The sequence below is a fragment of the Micropterus salmoides genome, unplaced genomic scaffold (assembly GCF_014851395.1).
Source record: "Micropterus salmoides isolate LMB-PRFRI ecotype aquatic unplaced genomic scaffold, ASM1485139v1 Ms_hic_scaffold_16, whole genome shotgun sequence".
Lineage (NCBI taxonomy): Eukaryota > Metazoa > Chordata > Actinopteri > Centrarchiformes > Centrarchidae > Micropterus > Micropterus salmoides.
In genome coordinates, this window is record NW_024040707.1 from 33,450,902 (window position 1) to 33,474,810 (window position 23,909).

The following is a 23,909-nucleotide window of genomic DNA, read 5'->3' on the forward strand; positions in this document are numbered from 1 at the left end:
GTGTGTGGCCACATGTGAGAGAGGACAACAAACACCACAGCTGCTGCGCTATTCATCATAAACTTTGGCTTTAAAACTTCATCCAACAAGACCCAAACAAATGGCTACATGGTTGTGCTCTGTAAGTTAAAAACAGATTACAGGTTTATTGTTGACCATGTAACGTCACAGTTTTATTTAGTTAACGTTACACTGGGTTTAAGAGTCTGCGTGTTGACTTACAGTATTTAATAAGCCATCAATAATTGCATTTCACATGGTTGTGCTCTGTAAGTGAAAAACAGGTTACAGTTACAGAATCCCTTATAGCTATTCAGTTTTATAAGCAACCTGGATTGAACACAGCAGGTGATACAGCATTCGTAATAACCACGAGAGACTTGAGACTTGACTTGGACTCTAGCTCAGAGATTTGAGACTTGACTTGGACTCTAGCTCAAAGACTTGAGACTTGACTTGGACTCTAGCTCAGAGATTTGAGACTTGACTTGGACTCTAGCTCAAAGACTTGAGACTTGACTTGGACTCTAGCTCAGAGATTTGAGACTTGACTTGGACTCTAGCTCAAAGACTTGAGACTTGACTTGGACTCTAGCTCAAAGACTTGAGACTTGACTTGGACTCTAGCTCAAAGACTTGAGACTTGACTTGGACTCTAGCTCAGAGATTTGAGACTTGACTTGGACTCTAGCTCAAAGACTTGAGACTTGACTTGGACTCTAGCTCAGAGATTTGAGACTTGACTTGGACTCTAGCTCAAAGACTTGAGACTTGACTTGGACTCTAGCTCAAAGACTTGAGACTTGACTTGGACTCTAGCTCAAAGACTTGAGACTTGACTTGGACTCTTGCTCAGAGACTGGAGACTTGACTTGGACTCTTGCTCAAAGACTTGAGACTTGACTTGGACTCTTGCTCAAAGACTTGAGACTTGACTTGGACTCTAGCTCAAAGACTTGAGACTTGACTTGGACTCTAGCTCAAAGACTTGAGACTTGACTTAGACTCTTGCTCAAAGACTTGAGACTTGACTTGGACTCTAGCTCAAAGACTTGAGACTTGACTTGGACTCTTGCTCAAAGACTTGAGACTTGACTTGAACTCTAGCTCAAAGACTTGAGACTTGACTTGGACTCTTGCTCAAAGACTTGAGACTTGACTTGGACTCTAGCTCAAAGACTTGAGACTTGACTTGGACTCTAGCTCAAAGACTTGAGACTTGACTTGGACTCTTGCTCAAAGACTTGAGACTTGACTTGGACTCTAGCTCAAAGACTTGAGACTTGACTTGGACTCTAGCTCAAAGACTTGAGACTTGACTTGGACTCTTGCTCAAAGACTTGAGACTTGACTTGGACTCTTGCTCAAAGACTTGAGACTTGACTTGGACTCTAGCTCAAAGACTTGAGACTTGACTTGGACTCTTGCTCAAAGACTTGAGACTTGACTTGGACTCTAGCTCAAAGACTTGAGCATCTCTGACATTTAGAAGTAATATCCGGGATTAACGGGTTTAACTTCACAGCTGATGCCATCCTTTATGCTGGGAAAATCAACCAGAGCGCAATGAATCTTGGGATACCTTGGGCTGCGAAGGATCTAGCTATTAGATCATCCAAACTGAGAAACAGAAGGCTGCATTTCAAATAGGACAGCTTAGTCACATCGACTGGCACATTCGGTCTTCAGATGCAGCCTTCAAAGATCCCTGAGCTGAGACTCAGTTCACCTATGGCTGCAGGTTGGGCAGTCCTCTTATTTCACTACTCACAGACTCAACCTCACAGCATTCCTCATCACTGAGCATGAAGACTTTGTTCCTTCATTTGATTGCTTATCTCTGCATCTCTGTTTTCATTTTTACTTTTGTGGTTTCTTTCAGGCAGTTGGCAACTTGCATTAGTGATTTTTCCCTCATCGCACCATTCTCTTGATTTGCTGCAGCTTTTTTTTAAAGCGAAGGCAATGATGTTGTCAATGGAGCCAAAGTTGTTGACATGAGCTGCAAGATGCAAGAATGAGTGTACACTGTAGACAAGAAATATTTGGCCATACAAAATCCCTCCTTTTTTAACGAAGTACCTCAGGAGATCATGTACAAATGGACTGTGAATCACAGCCAGTTGCGGTGACACTAATGTGCACATAGCTGTACTGAAGGTAGCACACTTCAGGAAGTCCAGTTGCAGTTCAAGTCCAGTTGCCCTTGATTTTTAACCTTTCTTTGATAACTATGTACTGGGTGACTAGGAACCTTCACAGATTGTCGGAATTACGGTGCCTCCTTGCTGATAGACCCATAGCGAACCAAATGTTCTTCCAGGCATTACTATTCATATTTATATTGTGGTTGTCCGGGGATGTCATCTGATATTGCTGATATAGCTCATCAAGCGTTAAATGCTCAATGCTCCCATTGAAAAGAATGGAATGAAAACGCTGGCAGCAGGAAAAAACGCTTTTGTGGACACAGGCCCTTATTAGCGCTCTAGTTGGCACCCTGGAAATAATAACAAACAAAAAGTCTCTCCTTAGGAGTCATATATTCTGAGCAGTGTTGGGGGTAACGCATTACAAAGTAACTAAGGCCAAATGACTAAGGCCAAATGACTAGTGTCAGCAAAGAGGCACCGTAATTCTGACAGTCTGTGAAGGTTCTTAGTAACTTTGTAACGTGTTACTGTAATGCAGTAATGTAAGGCATTGCTGTTGATAACTTCAGTAATCACATTACAGTTACTAATAACAAACACATTGCATTACTTGCGTACTGGTTCTTGAACTATCAACAACGGGAGAAGAAAAATAAATCAAACGTCCCTTTTCATGAGTGTTTGCGTAACACTTTTCTGACCTCACTTTTGAATTCAGCGCCAGTTCATGAGGACGCAGAAATTGCAGAGCTGCTAAAGAAGTCTTTCAAGGGTTTGAAGTATTATTTCACATTGTTTTGCGAAAGGACAGCGAGTCCTCCATACACGCCAAAGTTAGTCATGGAGGTCCACAAGGATCTGTCCTCGGACCAATCCTGTTCACTTTATATATGCTTCCTTTAGGCAATATTATCAGGAAATATTCCATAAACTTTCATTGTTATGCAGATGATACTCAGTTATATCTATCGATCAAACCAGATGAAGCTAATCAGTTAGCTAGACTTCAAATGTGCCTTCAGGATGTTAAAACCTGGATGACCTGTAATTTTCTAATGTTAAACTCAGTTAAAACTGAAGTTATTGTTCTGGGGCCTAAGCACCTCCGTGACGCATTATCTAAAGATATAGTTTCCCTTGATGGCATCGCCCTGGCCTCCAGCACCACTGTGAGGAATCTTGGAGTTATCTTTGATCAGGACATGTCGTTTAAGTCTCACATTAAGCAAATTTCAAGGACCGCCTTTTTTCACCTATGTAGTATTGAGAAAATTAGGAACATCCTGTCTAAAAATGATGCAGAAAAACTAGTCCATGCATTTGTTACTTCTAGGCTGGATTACTGCAATTCCTTATTATCAGACTGCTCGAAAAAGTCCATTAAGACTCTTCAGCTGATTCAGAATGCTGCAGCACGTGTTCTGACAGGAACCAGGAAAAGAGATCATAAGAGGTCCTCTCTCCTCTACTTTCTCTCCCTCTGTATGCAAACTCATCCCATTAATGCATGTTACTAACACAACTTCTCCCCTTGCCAGTAGTCTTGTGCTTTCTCGCCCCTCTCCTCTCTCCTCCTATCACTTCCTGCAGGTGTTTCTGGCTCTGGAGCTGTGGAGTCTGGATCTGTGGTTGTGAGTCACCTGCTGCCCCCGTGTTCCTGCTCGACACCCTCTGCTGCAACTATTGTTACTAGTCCTGTTGTTATTATTGTTATTATAATCATTAACATTACAACTGTTACCATTAACACTACTATAAATATCTGTACCATTTTTCATTTAGTCTATAGCAACATCACCTTTACTGTCTGTACCTCTGTGTGTATATTGTGAAGGCTGCCTCCCTCCCCTCTCTCTCCTTCCATCCCTCTCTCTCTTTCTCTCTGTTCCTCTCCTGCTCTCTCTCTCGCTCTCTCTCTCTCTCTCTCTCTCTCCTTCACCCCCAACCGGTCGAGGCAGATGGCCGCCCACCCTGAGCCATGGTTCTGCTTGAGGTTTCTGCCTCTTAAAAGGAAGTTTTTCCTTGCCTCTGTCGCCTAGTGCTGTTCTTGGTGGGAATTGTTGGGCTTCTGTAAATAACATCACAGAGTACGGTCTAGACCTGCTTGTTTATGAAAAGCGCTGTGAGATAACTGTTGTTGTGATTTGGTGCTATATAAATAAAATTGAATTGAATACAGACAGTGATATTGAGAGACCTTTGAATCCTCATGAGAACCAATCGAGGATAGTGGAAGCAGTCATGGACTTTATATCTTCAACAGGATTACCCCTCTGGGAATGGTGATGCCATAAAACGATAATGAGAATGAACCTTGAGAGGCAGCAATATGCCGTAAGGCATCTAGTCTGCCGGAAAGCCAGAAGAAGAAGAAGAAGAAGGTTTGGCCACTTGGTGTCGCACCTGAGTTCAGACTGATAGTGACGCACAGCCCGGGGCAGCAGAGGAAGAGACGGCAGATACCGCACCTTCGACCAAGGTAAGCGAACAAAGACCAACTCCAAAAGGAATGAAAGGACTACAAGACCACGGGCTGAAGGTTTTCTGTGGTTAATGATCAAACTAAATGAAATGTCAACGTCTTCTGTGTCACGATGGTCAATTTCAAAACAAACTACTCGGTCGGTAGTAAGTAGCTAACGTCTACTAGCTAACTTTCCTTTAGCTGTTCCTTTTGGTAACTTCAAGGTGTCAAGTGCGTTAAAACGGAAACTGGTAAGATATTTCAAAATTATAATTCACGCTGTCTTTTCCATACACGAGTTTTATTTTGAAGGCAGTGTCCGATGTTGTTCCGGTGTTCTCTGCGTGACTTGACGCAGCCAGGAACTTTAATGGCTAACTAGGTAGCTAACTAAAGCTAGCAGGTTAAATCATTTGTTTACGAGGCTGTAGCTCAACGGAAACTACATCAACTTAAAATTGTAAGCTATAAATAGTCCAATCTCACGTTAAAGTGCGTCAGTTATTTACTTAAATCTCTCTCTACGTACATACCAATACTTTTTAGGCAGTTTACGGCAACGTTGCAACCCGAAACTAACAACTTTGGGACCTACGTGTTGTTGACTTTAGTCTGTTTCTCACAGGAGCTGAGCTAAACTAGCTGAACTAGCTCCAACACGGTCAGTTCCGATTTATATTCTGTTTAAGTGTAAACTGTTGGCCACATTACACGTTAAACAAACATGATGTTAGCTTCATTAGCGTCAGGTTCCTGCTCCAAGTCTAATTAACTGCCTTTCTGATTGAACTAACGTTACACCTCTACAGGTTAGTTTGCTGTCAGACTGTTTCAGGCCATTAAAGGCTGTGGTTTGAGGCTCTGCTACAGTGTATATGACAATTAATTAACTAATGCCAACTATGCTTTAAGTATTTAATATAAAGAGGTCAATATTTCATATTACACCACCACAGATGTTTAAACAGTTGGAATGTAACGATTATCCAAATCCATGGTTGGGTTCAGACCTCAGTTTGGTTGTCTTTATTTTGTGTGTGTGGGGGGGGTTATTATTATTATTATTACTATTACTCTAACTCGATGGTATGATCACTGAATCATGACTGGACCAAAATAGTCGCCTGACGTTAAGACAATAAAGTAGGTTGACAGTGTAATATTTACAAAATATAGGCCTACAGCAGCCCTCTCTTTAAATACACATCCCACATATACTTAATATACCTGCTGCCCAGGTATATTAACTGCTATGTTAGTCACATTAGTCTCGGTTACAGGCAAAGTGTCTCATGTAGGGCTGTACATCCCATTAATGCATGTTACTTTATTTTTCAAATTGATTAATCTAATGATTATTTTTTCGATTAGTGGATTAATCTAAAGACAATTTTTTTGTATTCTAAAGAAAAAAATGTAGCCTGTTGATTAACATGATTTATCCAAAATAAATATCAAAAACATGTGTAATCAATATCAGTATTTTATTCAATCATCCTGATGAAGCACATTAAAATTAATACAATTTCCACTCAATGATGTGTAGTGATAATAATAACAGACATTAATTAGGCTACTTTACTTAAAACTTTAAATGTTTCTGACATGGATTTATTGAGTCAATATCAATATGAATGAACGTAGGAATCGGTATTGAGTCATATGCAGTATGGTAATCAAATGTATTTCTGCATCAGTGTGGGGCAAAGAAAACCCCTGAAAGGATTCACAGACTGTACAGACGATGTAATGTTGGATTCAGCTGTTTTCTCGCTCATACGTGGCCTTAAAATAAACAGTAAAACGGCTGAAAGTAAGACGACACACAGTGTAATGTTGGTACGGTGCACCATGACAGCAGCGGGGCAGAATTTACTTTTAACATTAAGGCGATGAAGAAATACAAGCTAATTTGTATTGATTGGTCAGAGAGAATCGTCACTATTCACTGCATCATCATTGCCCGCGCCTGACAGAGGCCAGCAGCAGAAAGTTTAATATTTTACAATTTTCGTACTTTAGTTCATCACTAAATCCACTTCTGAGAAGATCTGAGGTGAGAAAGCAACTGTGTAGGTTTCAAATATTGCCAGTTTTACAAAAAGTGATGGCGGAACAAAAATGTGCTTCAAAGTTTTTGGAGTTGAGGAGCTCCGCAAGTGGCTGCGGGGGAAGCCTGCGCCGACCCGCGGGAGGAGCTCGCGAGGCTTGCCAGCCGCCCGCTCACAGAGCCGTCTGGTCCCACTGTCACAGAGACCGCTGCAGCAACAACGGCAGAGGAAAACACAGCTGGAAGGTTTTCATACCGCTTATCTGTCTTTACATTCTGAGGAATGTTGAAACGTTTTAACTTTAAAAAAAGAAAGCTGTATGTGGGTCGCTGGTGTGTGTGTCGCATTGAACATTAAGTCGCGGCAGTTGTGTGTGGCGTCGCTATGACGACCAGCTACACTGAGGGGTACTATTGCTGCGTTCCCGGCAACTCGGAGCTGGGAAATCTATCCTGGAACGCCACGTGAAGTCGGATTTCCTACTTGTGAACTCGGAGAAAAAATCTGTACCCCGACTTCACGAGTAGCAGCGGAATTACGTCACAAAACAATGTCGGCGCCCATGGAAGCCCACATTGTAAATGGTAAACCATAAACTAAAAGGCAACAAAAAGTATATTTAAATGTATTTCGATTAAAATAATCCATACAACCATATAGTAAAACCTGTTCATACATTGATGTAGAAATATGTTAGGCCTATTAGGTAGCTGGCTACAGTAAAGAATCTCATATAGTCATCTTTTCTGCATAAAAGTTTTGTTAAAAACATTAGGAAGGGTAACCTACAACATTGACTGTCTTGAGGGTTACTAACTGATGTAGCTAGAGGGGTACACAGAACTATTAACGTATAGGCTATTTATGTCCGTTGTTGCAGTTAAACTGCCATCCTTTTAATTAACACCTAAAACACTGCTGAGGGTGCAACTGTGTGTCCACTTTGTCACAGTCAGCCATGGTTTTCGTTCACTTTCAGCGTCATGCACCTGGAACGCTTTGATGTCGGAAGTTTCAACTGGGAAATATCTCAGTTCCCACTGGACTTGAACTCGGCATATCTCTGGGTACTATCTGCAATAGAAAACGGAGCACGGCCAAACTGACTCGAGTCGAGGCGAGTTGAGCTGGTACTGCTAATGGAAAATCGGCTTTTTTTCCATTTCACAGAGCACACGGAGCAGCACGTTGAGTGTCTGTCTAAAATACTCCAAACTTTAGATGGTCGAAGGCATGGCCTTGTAGCTGGAGCTTGTCCGGGGGAACGCTTCGACGCACGTAATGCAAGTAGACATATTTACATAATCGGTTACGTCGACAAATCGCTCCAGCGCTAGTCTCGTGTTTGAATAAGCACTGATGTCTGTCTGACAGAAAAGTCACTACAGCGACGTTACGAAGGCGGACCTGCTGTTAAACGACAGTTTCAGTGGAATCCTTACAGCATCCGATCAGCTTCAGTGTATTAAATTTAGGGCTAGGCAATACGACCAAAACTGTTAAGATATGGATAATTATCAGGATAAAATGTCATCATTATTTCTTTCAGGTTTAAATTCAGATTTGTGCTCCTGAGTGAAATTGAAGAAACCAAATGGTTAATTGTGGTTTAAAACATTTCTTAATGGTCGGAAAAAACACTTGAGTGGATCACTTCACAAATCTGAGGCAAAGCATTTAAAACTGTTATGATAAAATCTGTTTTCAACAAATATGTTCTATGAGTAAAATGAAAAATCTTTTTTCAGTCCCTTTTCCTCAACAACATAAATAATCTTAAAAGAAACCTCACGTGCTGATTCGTTTGTGATTCACATGAAGGAATTCAACATGTTTTTTTTTTTTTGAGGAAAATTAACCTGAACCGAACCTGTTGATACGCAGAGAGCGCGAGCAGAAAATGTCCAAACTGGTTAAATATTACCAACAGCTTTGGTTGTAAAGTATGCTACTACTGTCGTTAGTCAGACAGATGTAAATGATGTACAGCAGGTGCTCCATATTCACACATGAGTTCCCCTAGTCCACCGCACAGTGTACAGATGAACCTGCTGAAGGATTTTTATGTTGTTTCACTACTTAAATCTGCTTTAAATGTAGAAACATGTTGGTGTTCAGGATGCTTCAATCTAGGGCTGGGCGATATGGACCAAAAAGTCATATCCTGGTACTTTTGGGCAGAATTCCGGTATAAAATATATATCTGTATTTTCTGCTTAGTTGGCTGGCGGGGGGTGTCAATTTTAGTGGCCATGATTTTACTTTTGTAGTAAATTTGCTTGTTTCTTATTTCACTATTTTAATTATATTTGATTTTCCATCTTAAGTGTCACTCACTTATTGACATCACACTCACAGACCTAACGTTGTCTGCTGCAAACACGTCAGAGTGCCCCGCCGCTTTCTGTCTCCGGTCACTTTCTCCTCAGTAGTAGGCTACATTGTATAAAGTCGCCAAAAAACCCCAGAACTTGTCTTCTGGACTTTTCTACCCACATGTTGACGACGTAGCCTATCAAAACAAAACCAACGTGCTAGCTAATGAATGACATGTGACTGGTGTATTCACTGTCGCTTTACCTGGTCCACTCTTGAACTGTCTCCTCTCGCTACTTGTAAGTAATCACTCTGTGTGTCTCTGATAAATGCTACAATGTGTCGCCTAACCTGGGCGGCCCGCCGACTGACTGAACCGTTGTCATTTTCTTATTACAAGCCAGGTCTTTAGTACTGTGTCTCTCTCCATGTTGTTGAGAGTTTGTGAGTAGATGGCTGCATGCAGATGTAGAGGGAGGGGCGGGGCTGTGTGGTAAGGGAGAGAGAGGAGAAAACGCTGGCAGGACTTTACAGAAACAGTAATTAATTCAACATCAAACTATATTAGTATAAATGATGAATTTTATGTCTCTTGAAATTATATCGGTATACCTCGTTATACCGATATACCGCCCAGCTCTACTTCAAACCCCGTCTCTCTCACACCATGAGCTCTTGCATAAATCACATTTCTTCATATCTGCACTGTCACAATGTTATCATCGCTGTGCTCGGGGAGCTGAGCCAGCCGCTTTCCTTCCTCAATTGGGCCAACAGTCAACTCCTTTCATACTTCACATTTCTTAGAGCTTAGCTCAGTGTCGTAACATCGACTTTTTGCAGTTTGCTCTGCTGCATCCTTCAGCCCTCCGTCATCCCGCCTCCTCAGTGGTGCAGTGTTTCTGCTATGTGGCGGCGCCCTGAATAGACATGTGTTTCCAGTGGCGTGCACTGAGAGGCTCTCTGCTTACTTCATCTTCTGTGTGTCTTTTCCAAGTAAAGCATGGCGATGACCGGCCAGAGCTCGTGTTCCTCCATGAGTAACCACACCAAGGAGCGGGTCACCATGGCCAAAGTGACCCTGGAGAACTTCTACAGTAATCTCATCGCCCAGCACGAGGAGAGAGAGATGAGGTAACGCCCACAGGTTTTAGATCTTCACACAGATTTTTCAGTAGCTGCACGCTGACTTTAGATGACCATAGTGTTGTAATGGCATGCTTTTTATTTTTCATCAGGGGGTGTGGCTTATGTCGGGTTAAAAGCAGCATTATGTTGTGTTTTTAATCTTTAAAATAACCGTCTCAGTCTCTAATAACACACTCTGGCATTGGAAACCTTTCGCTAGAACAGCATAATGCTTTACAGCACCACAACACCTCAAAATGACTCTTCAGCAAGCTATAAGAAGAAGCAACAATTATATAATGTACAATGTGAGTTATTTGGAAGAAGCTAGCTTGGTATTCTCAGTAAAGATGACAGAGGCTGCAAAGAGTCTGATGTCTGAGGAAGCGAGGAAGAGAAAAGAAAGAGACCAAACTAGACAGCAGCTTACGCAAGAGCACTTAGAGTATAGCTAGTAAATTTGCTAACATCAGTTCCAGATTTCTAGCTAGCGGCGAGTTTCAACTTTTCAACTGGTGGAGTGTGGTGCCGTTGTCGTCCACACATGGTAGCAGCGCCAAATCACACCAGATCTTGCATAATGTTCCTTTAAGTTGAGGCAAGGCCACTTCCTGTTGTGACAAGTTCTATCACATACTCCCCACCGTCCAGATGTTTTTTTGTGAGGCAGCTGGCACATTTCTTTATTTAAAATGCAGATTTCTGCCACCTGCTGATGGTCATAGGAGTGTAAAGGGACACAGAAACCCTGGCTCAGTACATGTGGTGGTTTGAGGGTCGCATCAGGGAAAGACAGTTGTCATTAATTTTGGAAAGTATAAACGGTGCCTCATCGGCAGGAATTCTTTCTCCAAACCGAGATGAGGTTGCAATCAGATAGTTGAGAAACGTCAGTGTACAGAGACTGATCTGACGGGACCTGCTTCTGTGGCTGTAAGCAGTACTAAAGGTCAGTTTGTCTTTTCAGGCAGCAGAAGCTGGAGAAGGTGATGGATCAGGAGGGCCTGGCTGATGAAGAGGTGAGTAACAAACCTGCAATGTTTTCCCAGCATGCTTTGTGGCAGTATGGGAGAATTCTGTCGAAGATCCCAAGGTTGTTTGGTCTGTTTGGAATTTTAGATCAGCTGGATCAGCGCTGTAAAGTGCTTTATGTTTATGTCCTTTGAGAGAACAGTAAGCATTTAAGTGTCTGAGCCAGAAGTCAGAATCAGAAAAATGTGAAGGTAAAACACGGCCTGGAAGAAGCCCGAGAGTAAGTAAAGTCCATAAGAAGTAACATGTCTGCAGGAATGTTAAACAGTTTAGTTTAAGCTTGGCAGTATTCTGAAATTATTCCTTTACAGTGGAAACTGAAAAATCTATTGTACTAAGATCACCTGGAGGAAGTGTATAATAGTGAGTTTTACTTATTGCTTTGAACAGATACAGTTATGAGCGAGGTTAAGAGCGCATCACACTGGATGGTGAATTTAAAGGTCTGTCTTCTGCAGAAACGAATGCGGCGTTCTCAGCATGCGAGGAAAGAGACGGAGTTTCTGCGTCTGAAACGCACACGCCTGGGTCTTGAGGACTTCGAGTCCCTGAAGGTGATTGGCCGAGGAGCCTTTGGAGAGGTAAAAACCTTTTTATATAAATACCCTGAGCTGATCAGATAAATGCTTTTCTGTCATGTGCAATGAAAAGGTCTTTTTAGCTTGCTGACACAGGATCACAGGTTGAGATATCTTGGACATCATAAACTACTGTTAAGTAGTGAGGTTTCCCTCAGTGTATTTTAGCAGAAGCACAGCTCTGTCTGCACGTGTAAACATCCTGAACTCATCCATCTATCAGCAGAAACACAGATTTCTCTTAATACCTTGTGTTAGGGTTGGGCGATGTCTACAAAATTTCCAATCGGACCATGTCTACATTGAAACATCGGGATGGACGATGGAATCGGGGGCGTGCGTGTGTGCGTGCAGGGAGTTTTAGCGGTCGCCTCATGTGCATGTGTTTACTTGCACAGACTTTACTCGGTTAAAAACTTGGTAGCCTATGACGTAGCACGGAGCAGGTAAAGCAGCAGAGAACACACAGAGTGCAGACGTTGGTTTCGGTTGTTTAATAGGCTGCGTCATTAACAAGCCCACAAGCGGCTCACCTGCTGCCGTGATAACAGATCGCGGGTGGAAACGTACGGAAGGCAACTTTATAAAACATACTGCTGATGGAGAAAGTGGTGTAGACGGGCAAGGAGGGGGACAGAAAGAGGAACTGAGGTTTGGGCCTCTTGTGTGTCTGAGTGTGGGGGAAAAGAGAATTCTGAGGAAGGTGCGAAGCATTTTTTTTTTTGCCGGGGGTCAGGGTTTTACAATCACGATGCTTGCTCAACCATCGACCACCTGTAAGCCATCGACGATGGCATCGTCTATCTGCATAACCCTACCTTGTGTAGGACTGTTTTAAAGTGTCTCTGTTAGGTTGGTGTGAGCATTGCTGTGTTTGCCTGCAGGTTCGTCTGGTGCAGAAGAAAGACACCGGTCACGTCTACGCCATGAAGATCCTCCGCAAAGCCGACATGCTGGAGAAAGAACAGGTGAGGCACTCAACACACACACACACACACACACTCTATAACCCTGTTGCTGCACCTGTGGGACGTCTTTGAACCTGTGTCTGTCTGTTAGGTGGGTCATATCCGAGCTGAGCGGGACATCCTGGTAGAGGCAGACAGCCTGTGGGTGGTCAAGATGTTCTACAGCTTCCAAGATAAGATGAACCTCTACCTCATCATGGAGTTCCTGCCTGGAGGTAGGACCCCCTAACACCAGACTTTGGAGAGAGCAAGACCAATCACAAGCCAGCTTTTAAATTAAATTATTAATTTATTTATCAGTGACTGAGGCTATGGTTTTCTCAGGAAGGACATCCAACCCCAGCAGATTTAGTGCAGTGGTGTATAAATGCTCCGTACTTGTATAGCGCCTTTCTAGTCTTTTCGACCACTCAAAAAGAAATTTCAAGTGAATCGGACTTACTGTGGGAGGTGCGTGGCCTTTCAAAGTTTGCATTTTTAAGTGTTAATTATAGCGCCACCATGTGGCCGATTGGGGTCACATTTCTAGGGAAGCAGGTATGCAAACTCCTCACCTTTTTGCAAAATTCACCATTTTGAAACCAAAATGTTGAAGGAGGGGAGAAAAAAATAAAAAAATTGTGAAGGGGTCACTCATTGCTAAGACAGCATTTAGGCCTACCAGTTTTATTCTAGTCCACTCTAGCATGAGCTTTGCAACTTTACAACTGGCTGTGCCTACCCAATCGTCACTCCTAATGCCTCAACCCAATCAGGCAGCGTAGGGTGGGTCTTTTTTTCAAGTCTGCTACACGGGTCTGACAGCTGAACACGTGAGGACGGTAAAAGACTGCCAAATGAGCTGTCCATCGGAAAGCAGGTGTAATGTAAGACAGACTTATTCTAGCTTACAATGTTAACTGTCCTGTCTGATACAGAAATGTTGCCAATTTTATAACTTTGCCCGCTGTTAATGTTAGCTAAGCTAACTGTTCAGAGCAGTGGCAGCAACCTGGATGTAATGTAGGCTAACATCAACAGGATAAAAAGTGTCAGCATCTGTGTTAATTACACTAGGGACGATGGGGACATGTCCCCATCACTTTTTGAAAGCGTTTGTTAAAATGCTTTCCTGCTGTAATGTTGAAATGTTGAAATTTCTCACCTGTGAGACAAATAAAGGCTGATCTTAACTTATCTTGATCTCTTAAAAAGCCTGCAGCATGAAATGGTAAAGAAGAAATGAAAGTGCTTTGAGAAAGGTTTATTTGCCCCCTTTTTTTTTTTTTAAAAAGTAAGAATAAACAAGCTACTGATTATAAACAACTTCTTGTTAAAGTTTCTATTGCTGCAAATTCTCCGTTCTCTCCCTGTGAACATGACAAAAGAGGAGGGAAGGCTAAATCATGCCTGCATGTGTGTTGACTTAGCAGGGAAAATATTACATGAGAAAAGTTGATCTACAGAAGAAATATATATGAAAGCAACGCAGGCTCCCTGCGAGCTGCACTGCATTAGATTCTGTAATACTTATAGTTTTTGAATTGTCACCTGAATTTTGTGTTTCCCTTTATAAATTGATGTAGGAAAGGCAGTACAGAAAATGTCACCAGAATGTAGGAAATTAAGTGTTTAATGCTCAGTGTTCTGGGGGAGGAGCCCCAGACCCCTCGACTCATATTTCAGCTTTGATGATTTCTGTTAAATACTGTTATCAGTACTGTTACTATTATCATCACATGTCGTTCTTCTGACACCAGTATGGTGCATCGCCACATCTCGTGAGCTAATTATATCATTGGACCCCTAATCTGAGCCCTTTGTCCCCACCGCTTTTCAACACAAAGTGACGCCCTTGCGTGATGGTATCTTTCTCTTGTTGCAGTACACAGTTGCAAGTAATCTATACAAACATGTAAGCTTAAACAGACCCGTCTGACACTGTCTCTGTGTGTTTATCTGGTTGCATGCCTGATAAATATTCTGTGAAGTTTCTGTCTCAGTCATGTTTCCCTGGTAGGTAGTAATACAACAAAGATGTAGAGGTCTGTTTCTAGCTTCAGGAGGACAAGGAGCAGACCATTAGTTGGGTTTTATCTGCATTCAGAACAAGCTTCAGCTGATGTAAGGTATGTTGAGCAGCAGCGAAAACGCGTTTCTAGTTGAGTCAAGTTTATCTAGATTGTTTATATAAAAACTAAACTAGTGTTAAACCTTTTGGATTAACACAGGTGTTCTGACTCGAGTCTGACCAGGATAAAGACCAGAGGAACTAATCTCAGGAGCTAAACTAGGAACTAACCTTTTTGCCTTTCCACCACAACCAAACAACCATTAACAAAAGGGAAATTAGACAGCTTAAAAACAATAGCATCGCTTGAGATTCTGTTGAATTAATAACGCATGTAGAGGAAGAAAAAGAGACTCTCCACAGTAGACAATAGGGGTCGACCAATAATCGGCCTGGCTGGTTATTGACACTGATATTCAGCATTTTCCCAATAATCTGCATCGATCATTTTAAAAACAGATAGCTGATATAATTAATTAATAAAAAGAAAGTGCTGTTTTGACTCTGATGCAGCCACCTCTCTCTGTCTGCTGGAGCCCACAGAGTCGTGAGTACAATGTCCCGCCCACAGTACTAGCTGGAGCTAGTGGAGTGTAGATTACACAAGTTGACTAGAACTACAGCCATTACTGCAAGTAAGTACAGCAATACTAGTAAAAGGCTGATACTGCATCAGTACAAGCAGGAACGTGCACCAAGTGATATTTTAATATACTGTCTCATCCACCGCAGCTGTGTTTTGGTTTTACACAAGCACATGTGCTAGCTATTCTAAATTTTGAATTAAATCTGTCATCGGCCTAATTGGTTATTAATAATCGGGATCGGCCCGGGGGAAAAAAACAGAAAAACCCTCTGCTGCTGCTTTCTTTTATTTTAATTTTTTTTAAGGTACGTAGCATCTCAGCTAAACAGGCTACAGACAGAGAGATTTAGCTTGGTTATAACTATCTATTAGCCAAGCTAGCACATGTGCTCGTGTAAAAGCAAAACACAGCTGCGGTGGATGAGACAGAGCAGATTAAAATATCGCTTGATGCACGTTCCTGCTTACTGTACTGATGCAGTATCAGCCTTTTAGTAGGACTAATGTTTTTGCTTACAGGAACGGGCGTAGTTATGGTCAACTTGTGTAAACTACACTCATCTCCGCTAGCTCCGCTCCGCGTGTGTGTATTTACGGAGCTCTGCTGAGACAGGAGGAGAGGGGCTCCAACGTGGTGGCTTGTTCGTGGCTACTTCCGCACAATAGTCAGTGTTGATAGGCTATTACTGACTCGTGACTTGAATCAGCTTGTACTGTGGGCGGGGACGTTGCTCCAGCACACAGAGTGGTGAGTACAGACAGAGAGAGGCGGCTGCATCAGAGCCAAAGGAGTGCATTTTTTAATTAATTAAATCTGCTATCTGTTTTTAAAAAGACCGATGCAGATTATTGGGAAAAAGCTGAATCGGCCAGACCGATTATTGATTGACCCCTATTTTGTGTCCCTCTGTACAACATGATGACGGCTGAGGCCTGTGCTGTTATGGTGCAGGAGACATGATGACTCTGCTGATGAAGAAGGACACGCTGACAGAAGAGGCCACTCAGTTCTACATAGCGGAGACAGTGCTGGCCATTGACTCCATTCACCAGCTGGGCTTCATCCACAGAGACATCAAACCAGACAACCTGCTGCTGGACTCCAGGGTGAGTCGACATCTTTTATAAGATGAGCAGCTTCTTTAATGTGCATGTTTTTGGTTAGAAAATTAATGTTCAAACTGAAGGTAAGTGCACCTGATGCAGAGGGGTGGTTTATGTCTTCGCTGTCAACAACAAAGAGAGAGCAGGGGAGCTTTGAGAAAGTAGAGGAGGATACCTAGAAGGGTTGGGTATCAAGAACCGGTTCCAGGTTGGAAGCAAATTTCCATGAACTGTGGATTAGATAAGACCCCTGCGTTTGGATTCTGCTTATCGATTCTTAACTTTATTTTCTTAGGAAGAAGATGAAGGTCTGTGGTGAAGTGGTTGGAACCAGAGATGAGATTCAAAAAGTAGACTGAGAATCCATAAAATTGAACCCTAATATCCAAATGTCCCTGTAAGTCAATGTGGAGAGAAGTAAACATTCACTTAAGCAGAGTCTATGTGCAACAAGACTTTTACTTATGATGGCAGAAACACAAGCAATCTGTCCAAACATTTATGTAAAGTGCATCATATACAGGGAGAGAAATGTACTGTTTTCGATTGCTGGTAGTTTATCTCTCATCTATATCAGGTCTGTACGCTAGCAGCTTAGGGTTTTCTTGGGTCAATGTAGAAATGAACCACATGGACATGAAGCTAATGAGTTACAGAGGGTAGATTTATTAAACCTTCCTGCCCAGGTGTTTCATGTTAAAAGCTCTTCAGCAGCTTAATGGGCTTACTCTGGTAGGCTTTTATTGTGAAACATATACAGGAATACATATACAGTGGAAACATCCCTAACCCTAACCCTAGAGCCACATACGAAGTTAATGAAACTCTGCAAACACGGGTTCATTAGATTAAAAGTAAGCATTAGCCAGCTGATTGTTTAGTTGTGAGTTCATGTAGTAAATAATTGTTTATTTCTTTTGTTTTACATTTCATTTCATTTGTTTAGTTTTTTCTCTTAACCCATAAGAATACCATTAAGGTACTTTAATGTATCGGTCAGAGTAGCAAAAAAATGTTTGTTCAACATATTTTTGGGGTATTTTTGCCATTTTTCCAGATAGGATAGAGAGAGGCGGGAAATTATGGAGAGAGAAGGGATGACATGCAGTGAGGGGCTAGAGTGGAACCCGACTCTACCGACTGAGCTAGACAGGGTTAAAACCTTAACGATACCCATCACTGTGTGCCGCAGACGTCAGTGGTTCTAATAGTGTGTGTTGTGTTTGCAGGGCCACGTGAAGCTGTCGGACTTTGGACTGTGCACAGGGCTGAAGAGGGCTCACCGCACCGAGTTCTACAAGAACCTGAACCACAGCCTGCCCAGTGACCTCAGTAAACAAAGTCAGGCAACCCCTTCATTTATTTCATATCATTTCTATATTCACTTTCATTAAGTTTGTTCACCTGTATGAGACATCAGGTCACAGCTTTAACACTGAGCTGTCACCTCTCCACAGCCTTCCAGAACATGAACTCCAAGAGGAAAGCAGAGACCTGGAAGAGGAACAGGAGGCAGCTGGTAATTCCGAACAGCAGTTTGGTCTCGTGACTTTTCATCCTTGATCGTGTGGAATATGTGAAACAGCACAATTTAAAAGAATATGCATCTCAAAGGAGGCCTGAAACACTGCTGCAGAATAAGTTATTAACTCATTATTGATCCCTAAAAAATGTTTATCTCTAAATTTACATTATTTCTCATTTTTTCTGACCTAAACTTTGTCTTTACCTTCTTTGGTTATTCTGCAGCAGTGGGAGGAAATATAACATTTCTACAGTAAACACCTTGGAACAGCCTGTTAATCCACCCTCAGAAGCTTTATTTGGACTATATTATACATACTGTATATAATCTTAATGAAGGAAGACGGAGCAGCTGGTCATCAGTTGATCCTACAGTGAAATAATGAACAATTTTTATTTCTGAAAATGTGTGTTTTGGTGACGTTAACGTTGTTTTTAACTTTGGCAGTTTGCTGCTTAATTTTGTACCATTTAAGGTTTTTCACTGGACTTAAACTACTTCATACACACTACCTGAAAAATGGGGCTGTTATAAAACTTCTGTCAGGTAGTGTATTTATTAGGGCTGGTATCTCATTTGAAAACTGAAGTGTGTCTGTAGCACATTTCCAGTCAGATTCATAATCTCGGTGAGTTTTTCTTGTGGTCAGATATTTCCTGACTTGACTCCAAACAGCTGATCGGGGTTCGACAACTTGAACATTTGACTAGTTGACATGCTTATGAATTGTAGAAATATATTTTTTTCATCAAGACCGAAATATGAAAATATTCAGTCCCACAGATGTTTCAGTTCACTGACACAACAGTCGTCGACAATATTTAAAGGTCATGTAAATAAAAGAAAGAAGGGTGGGCTTTTATTGAAGCTGAATCAGCCCCTTGTCAAACCCATTTGAGTTCAGCTTTTATTAAAAACGCTGCTCCTGCTTGTCCTCTTTCTCCTCCTCAGGCCTTCTCCACAGTGGGAACCCCAGACTACATTGCTCCAGAGGTCTTCATGCAGAATGGATACAACAAGCTGTGTGACTGGTGGAGTCTGGGTGTCATCATGTATGAGATGCTGATAGGTAAGGACTCTAAGACCACCTCATAGACCTTCAGGAGCTTCAGACAGGCCAGGTGCTCTTTAAATGATGGTTGTTGCGTTTCCTCCAGGTTACCCTCCGTTCTGCTCAGAGACGCCTCAGGAGACGTACAGAAAGGTGATGAACTGGAGAGAGACGCTGACTTTCCCTCCAGAAGTGCCTATATCAGAGAAGGCCAAAGACCTCATCCTCAGGCAGGAACAACCACCCACTCACTTGTACCATAATCAGTCACTGATACCAGTGATCGGACTTGCGCATTGGTAGTAGATGCATTGCTTTGTTTGTGTTGAGTTGAACTGGAGTTGTTGTTGCAGGTTCTGCTGTGAGGAGGAGCACAGGATCGGTGCTGCGGGGGTGGAGGAGATCAAATCCAACCCTTTCTTTGAGGGGGTGGACTACGACCATATCAGGTGGGAGCAGTTATCACATGACGCTGTCTGTGCTTTGTGCCTTGGCTGGTAGGGATGCACCGATCCGATACCAAGTACTGATCTAATCCCCGTGAAAAATTAAAAAGCGGTCTTACGTCACCATGAGGAAGAGACTAAGAAGTATTTCGGTTCAATCAAGCGTGAAATACGCCCAACCCCTTGTCTTTAGTTAACTCCATGCTATGATAGCTCTCCTAGCAAAAGGTTCGGGTCTGCTGACGCATCACGTAGATCGGCCCCCATGGCACCGATAGCTGATCCAGCTATTTCATTCAGTGTCGAGCCGATATCAGTATAGGATCGGTACATCCCTTGTCGTCAGGTTGGCAAATTCCCAATTGAGTGCTTTCTAACCTTGTGATGGATTAGCTTTAGCACTGGAACATTTTGATTTGGTTTAGGCTCACAGAGATTTCTTTTTAATACTTTTACCTCATCATTTGAAACTTTGGTCATGTTTAATGTGAACATCTGACATTGTAACATTATAGATATGCCAGAAAATAGGAAAAAGCATAATAGGTCTCCTTTAATGTTCTAAAATTAACCGTATTAAAATAACCATAAGGTGACGCTGCAGTTTACACACCTTGCCCTTCAGTTTTCAGAACTTCTCAGGTCTGTTTCTGAATCATAAACAAAGTCTGATCTTATTGGTTGCTTGTTCTTTGTCCACCACTGTTCTCTGACTGTTCTTCAGAGAAAGACCTGCTGCCATCCCGATCGAGATCAAAAGCATCGACGACACCTCAAACTTTGACGAGTTCCCTGATTCAGACATCCTCACGCCGACAGGTACGCCGCCTGTGTCTGCTGAACACATCATACTTTCTGCCTCTGTTGTCACATCTTAAACCATTAAAAAAACATTCCTCTTCCTCCTCCAGTCGCCCCGGTGTCCAACCAGACCGAGGCTGACCTGAAAAACAAGGACTGGGTCTTCATCAACTACACCTATAAACGCTTTGAGGGCCTGACTGCTCGAGGAGCCATACCGTCCTACATGAAGTCAGGGAAGAGATGAATGCCTTCTTTAAACAACTCCAGCTTGAAACCCAACGAGTCGTCCAAACCCCTGAAAGGAGAACCCTGTCTGTTTTCTCTGTTACCTAAACAAATAAAGGGGCTCTTTTACCTCGCTGCTTTCCACCATAGGAACTGCTGCTGCCTTCATTTCTGCAGGTCTTCACTTTCTCTGACGCTTCTGAGGGTACCTTCGTACTTCCTGCTCACAGGTGGAGGCTCGCCTGGGGTTACAGTGGTGGTGATGATGTCTCTGCTCCTGATACCAGCGTCATTTACATTCCCTCTCTTCAAACCAGCACCGATCTTTCGGACCTACCAAGGGCTTTTTTCCGGACTCAAACGATGCATTAAGTCGTCACCTGAAGTGGATCAGGTGCTCTTCAGGGATTCTGTCCAAACATGTCTCTTGTCCTACAAGAGCTCCCGTCTCTGAAGTGCTGCTGGCTTCTGAAGGCAACCCTAACCAAAGACTGAATCATGTCACTTCTTGGAACGTAGAAATGTAGTTTTTATAGGTTGCGATTTTGCTTGTTGAACAGCGTGAATACATGAGGATGATGCATTTTAAGTCTTGTTACATATTCACCCATGTTAAACCTTTTTAGCACCTTATGTGACGTTTGATCCGACCCCGGGACAGTCAGGCTCGTTAGGTTGTGTGTTTTTATTGTCTTTACTGTTTTAATGCCATGAACATGTCGACTGTTAGTGTCGTCAGGGCGGGAAAGCCCAGATCATCATGAAACAATACGTCTTCCCATTTAATCTAATGCAGGTGTTGTAGGGTGACCTCCTCCACCTGAACTTATTGTACAGACTGTAAGTGTTACTGTAGGGTGGCACAAAAACAGGGAACTTGAAACAACCTTTTGTGAATTATGCAAAGTGAGGGGGCGCTGTTTCTGGGCTGATGCGTTGAGTGTGGATGAGATATTTCTTGGCTTGTGGGGATAAATGATGGTTTCTGCTCTGAGGTCTTGTTTCCAGCTGCTTAAATCCTCCCTGTCTCTGCTCCGAGTGCTGCGTTCACTGGACGCTTGATTACTTTGATTGATGGATGAAGTTACTTCTGTTTGTTGTTTTAATTTTTTTTACATATATCTTGATTTGTAATAGTGTGGTGGGTTATTCCTGAGGTCAGGATGTTGGAGGTTATCAGCTGCTGGAGGTAAGCGCACAGCGTTGCTTTTGTCTTGTGGTCGCCTCAAATGTGTTAAGAGGAATGTGTAAAGAGGAATTCCACGGCACAGCGGTGCTCGTCCTCCCCCAACAAGATCCAGCGTGGACTTCCTCTTTAGAAGCACAGGGCTAAATGTTTTCCTGGGAACACAATATCCAAAATGCTGTCATTTAAAGTGAATGTAAATTAAGTTTTATGGAGACTTTTTTTTTCGTTTTTGCCACAATAATTTCAAAATGCTGTTTGTGTGAATGTAGCCTGTCTGTTTTTTATCTGGTTTCACCATGGATGCCCGTTCCCACATTAACAAGACAGTCAGAAATGAAACGCTGAAGGACTCTTCTAACATCTGCACCTTTATATTTTCATCAGGAGTTTTTACAAAAATTTAAACTGTTAACTTTGGCTGCACAAACTCAAATGCAAGTCAGTTTGACTTGATCATATTTACACATTATCGTTTTAACTTTAAAAGCTCTCCCCACTGTTCCAGGTTGGCAGGTGCGGGCTACCACAGGTACCAGCTGAAGGTTTTTGTTGTCTGTAATATAAACTGTCTTCAAGGTGTGCGTTGACGGAGCACACTGCAAGTAATTTTAGAAAAGCACGCAGTGGAGCTTCTTCTTTCTCTGGCAGGAGTTTTTAAAAAAACTGTTATGGGAACTACTTTCTCCTGCGCCACAAGCTTTCACCAAGCGAGGGAGCAAGTGGAACAGCTTGTTTTGCGTGTGTGTGTGAGAGAGAGAGAGAGAGAGAGAGAGAGAGAAAAAAACACGATGCATTGTTGGGGTTGCTTGAAAACCTGAATGTTTTCTACATGTGAGGCTCAGATGTGTGATGAGCGGGGGGAGTTTGGGAAGGTGGGTGTACATTATTTAAACCACTGTTCTCTTTGTAGCGTGTGGCTGTCGTATTGTTTCTGCATTTGACAATGAATTACTCTGCACTTACCTGTGTCGTGTCGTCCTTCACGAGAGTTCAGGTGCATGGCCTGCAGGTAAACTGGAACACTGTCAACCTAAAATCTTTAAAGTAAACAATATTGCTTGTAGGTGTATTTAATTACCCTTTTAAGGAAAATGTTCCAATGATGCACATGGACAGAACAACCCAGGAATTCTTAAGGTCTGAATACCATTTGTAAATGTTTTAATAAGTATTAATAAAGCCATTGATTCTAAAAAAAACTTTCTAAAATGGGTATATGTAATTTCATGTCTGACCAACACTGTCCCTACAGTAACATGAATCAAGTCATTAATAAGGGCCATGGGTTTCTCTTTATAATGTACCAATACATCTATAATTATTTAAGTGTTGGTAATTAAGGAACATTTCTAATGAACCATCAATTCTAATGTAAGTTATTAATGAAGGGTCAGGTTTCTCAATTTCTAATAAGCCAACAGCAAAAGTAATCTAGAATTGTAAAGCTAACGACTTGCGTGTTCTTCCAATAATCAATCCAGTCTGCAGTTGTAAATGTTGATCATTTTGGTTAATAGACAAAATTTTGGTCCAATCAGCAGCTGATGGCAAGCTTAAAGTTTCTCTTTAAATCTGCTCCATGAAGCATAACTAAATTATTAACAAAGTCAGCAGCTCAGACCCTTCGTAAATATAGTTCATTTAACATTAACTGAAAACTGTCGAGTAGCAAAGATTTTTATAGATGAGGGAGAATAAACGAGTGGAACAGTTACAGAGCGAACGTGATTGGCCCTTTGGTTCAGGTAACCAACGTGTCAGCCAACAGCAGTCCTCTGTGGAGACATTTAAACACCACACACCGTGTTTGATGGAATGACAAGTTTATAGCACAAAAATAAATACAAAAACAAGCACAGAAAGATCCAGAGAACTTCAGGGTAAAAAAAAAAAAATTGCATGGGGTTTTCCATGCATGATATACTGTATTCATAATTTATTCACTTTTTTAAATAATTTTCCTTTAAACTTAAAAAAATACTTTGTTGGTCTCAGCAAAACCAGAAACACATTATTTTCAGAAACAGACGCTAGTTTGAATCGCAAAGAAACGGCAGAGCCTTCAGATGCAGCGCACCTGTGATCAAAGAGCCATGCAGCTTCAATTATGAAGTGGCCTCGTGTGAAGACACTGGAGGAGGGGAGTCACTGCTGATAGAAGGCTGAGAGTAAGCATGGGAGTGAGGTCTGGGAGGAGGATGTATGAGGGAAGAGTGGAAATCTATGGCAGCCTGAACAT

At 42.1% G+C, this 23,909-nt stretch overlaps 1 protein-coding gene across 2 annotated transcripts; it reads left to right on the forward strand.

Annotated features, from left to right (window-relative positions):
* Window positions 1-4,555: 4,555 nt before the first annotated feature.
* LOC119905995 (serine/threonine-protein kinase 38) lies at window positions 4,556-22,869 on the forward strand. 2 transcript variants are annotated; one of them, XM_038723453.1, is made up of 14 exons: window positions 4,556-4,632; window positions 9,987-10,118; window positions 11,080-11,131; window positions 11,603-11,725; window positions 12,607-12,690; window positions 12,782-12,905; window positions 16,279-16,433; window positions 17,660-17,771; window positions 17,888-17,949; window positions 18,907-19,024; window positions 19,113-19,236; window positions 19,360-19,455; window positions 20,177-20,271; window positions 20,364-22,869. In XM_038723453.1, exons 2-14 carry the CDS (start codon window positions 9,988-9,990, stop codon window positions 20,498-20,500), a joined length of 1,413 nt encoding a protein of 470 aa, XP_038579381.1. In that variant the 5' UTR covers window positions 4,556-4,632; window position 9,987; the 3' UTR covers window positions 20,501-22,869. The 2 variants fall into 2 exon arrangements, with proteins under 2 accessions (XP_038579381.1, XP_038579380.1); XM_038723452.1 differs by having other exon boundaries at window positions 4,557-4,632; window positions 9,982-10,118.
* The last annotated feature ends 1,040 nt before the right edge of the window (window positions 22,870-23,909 follow it).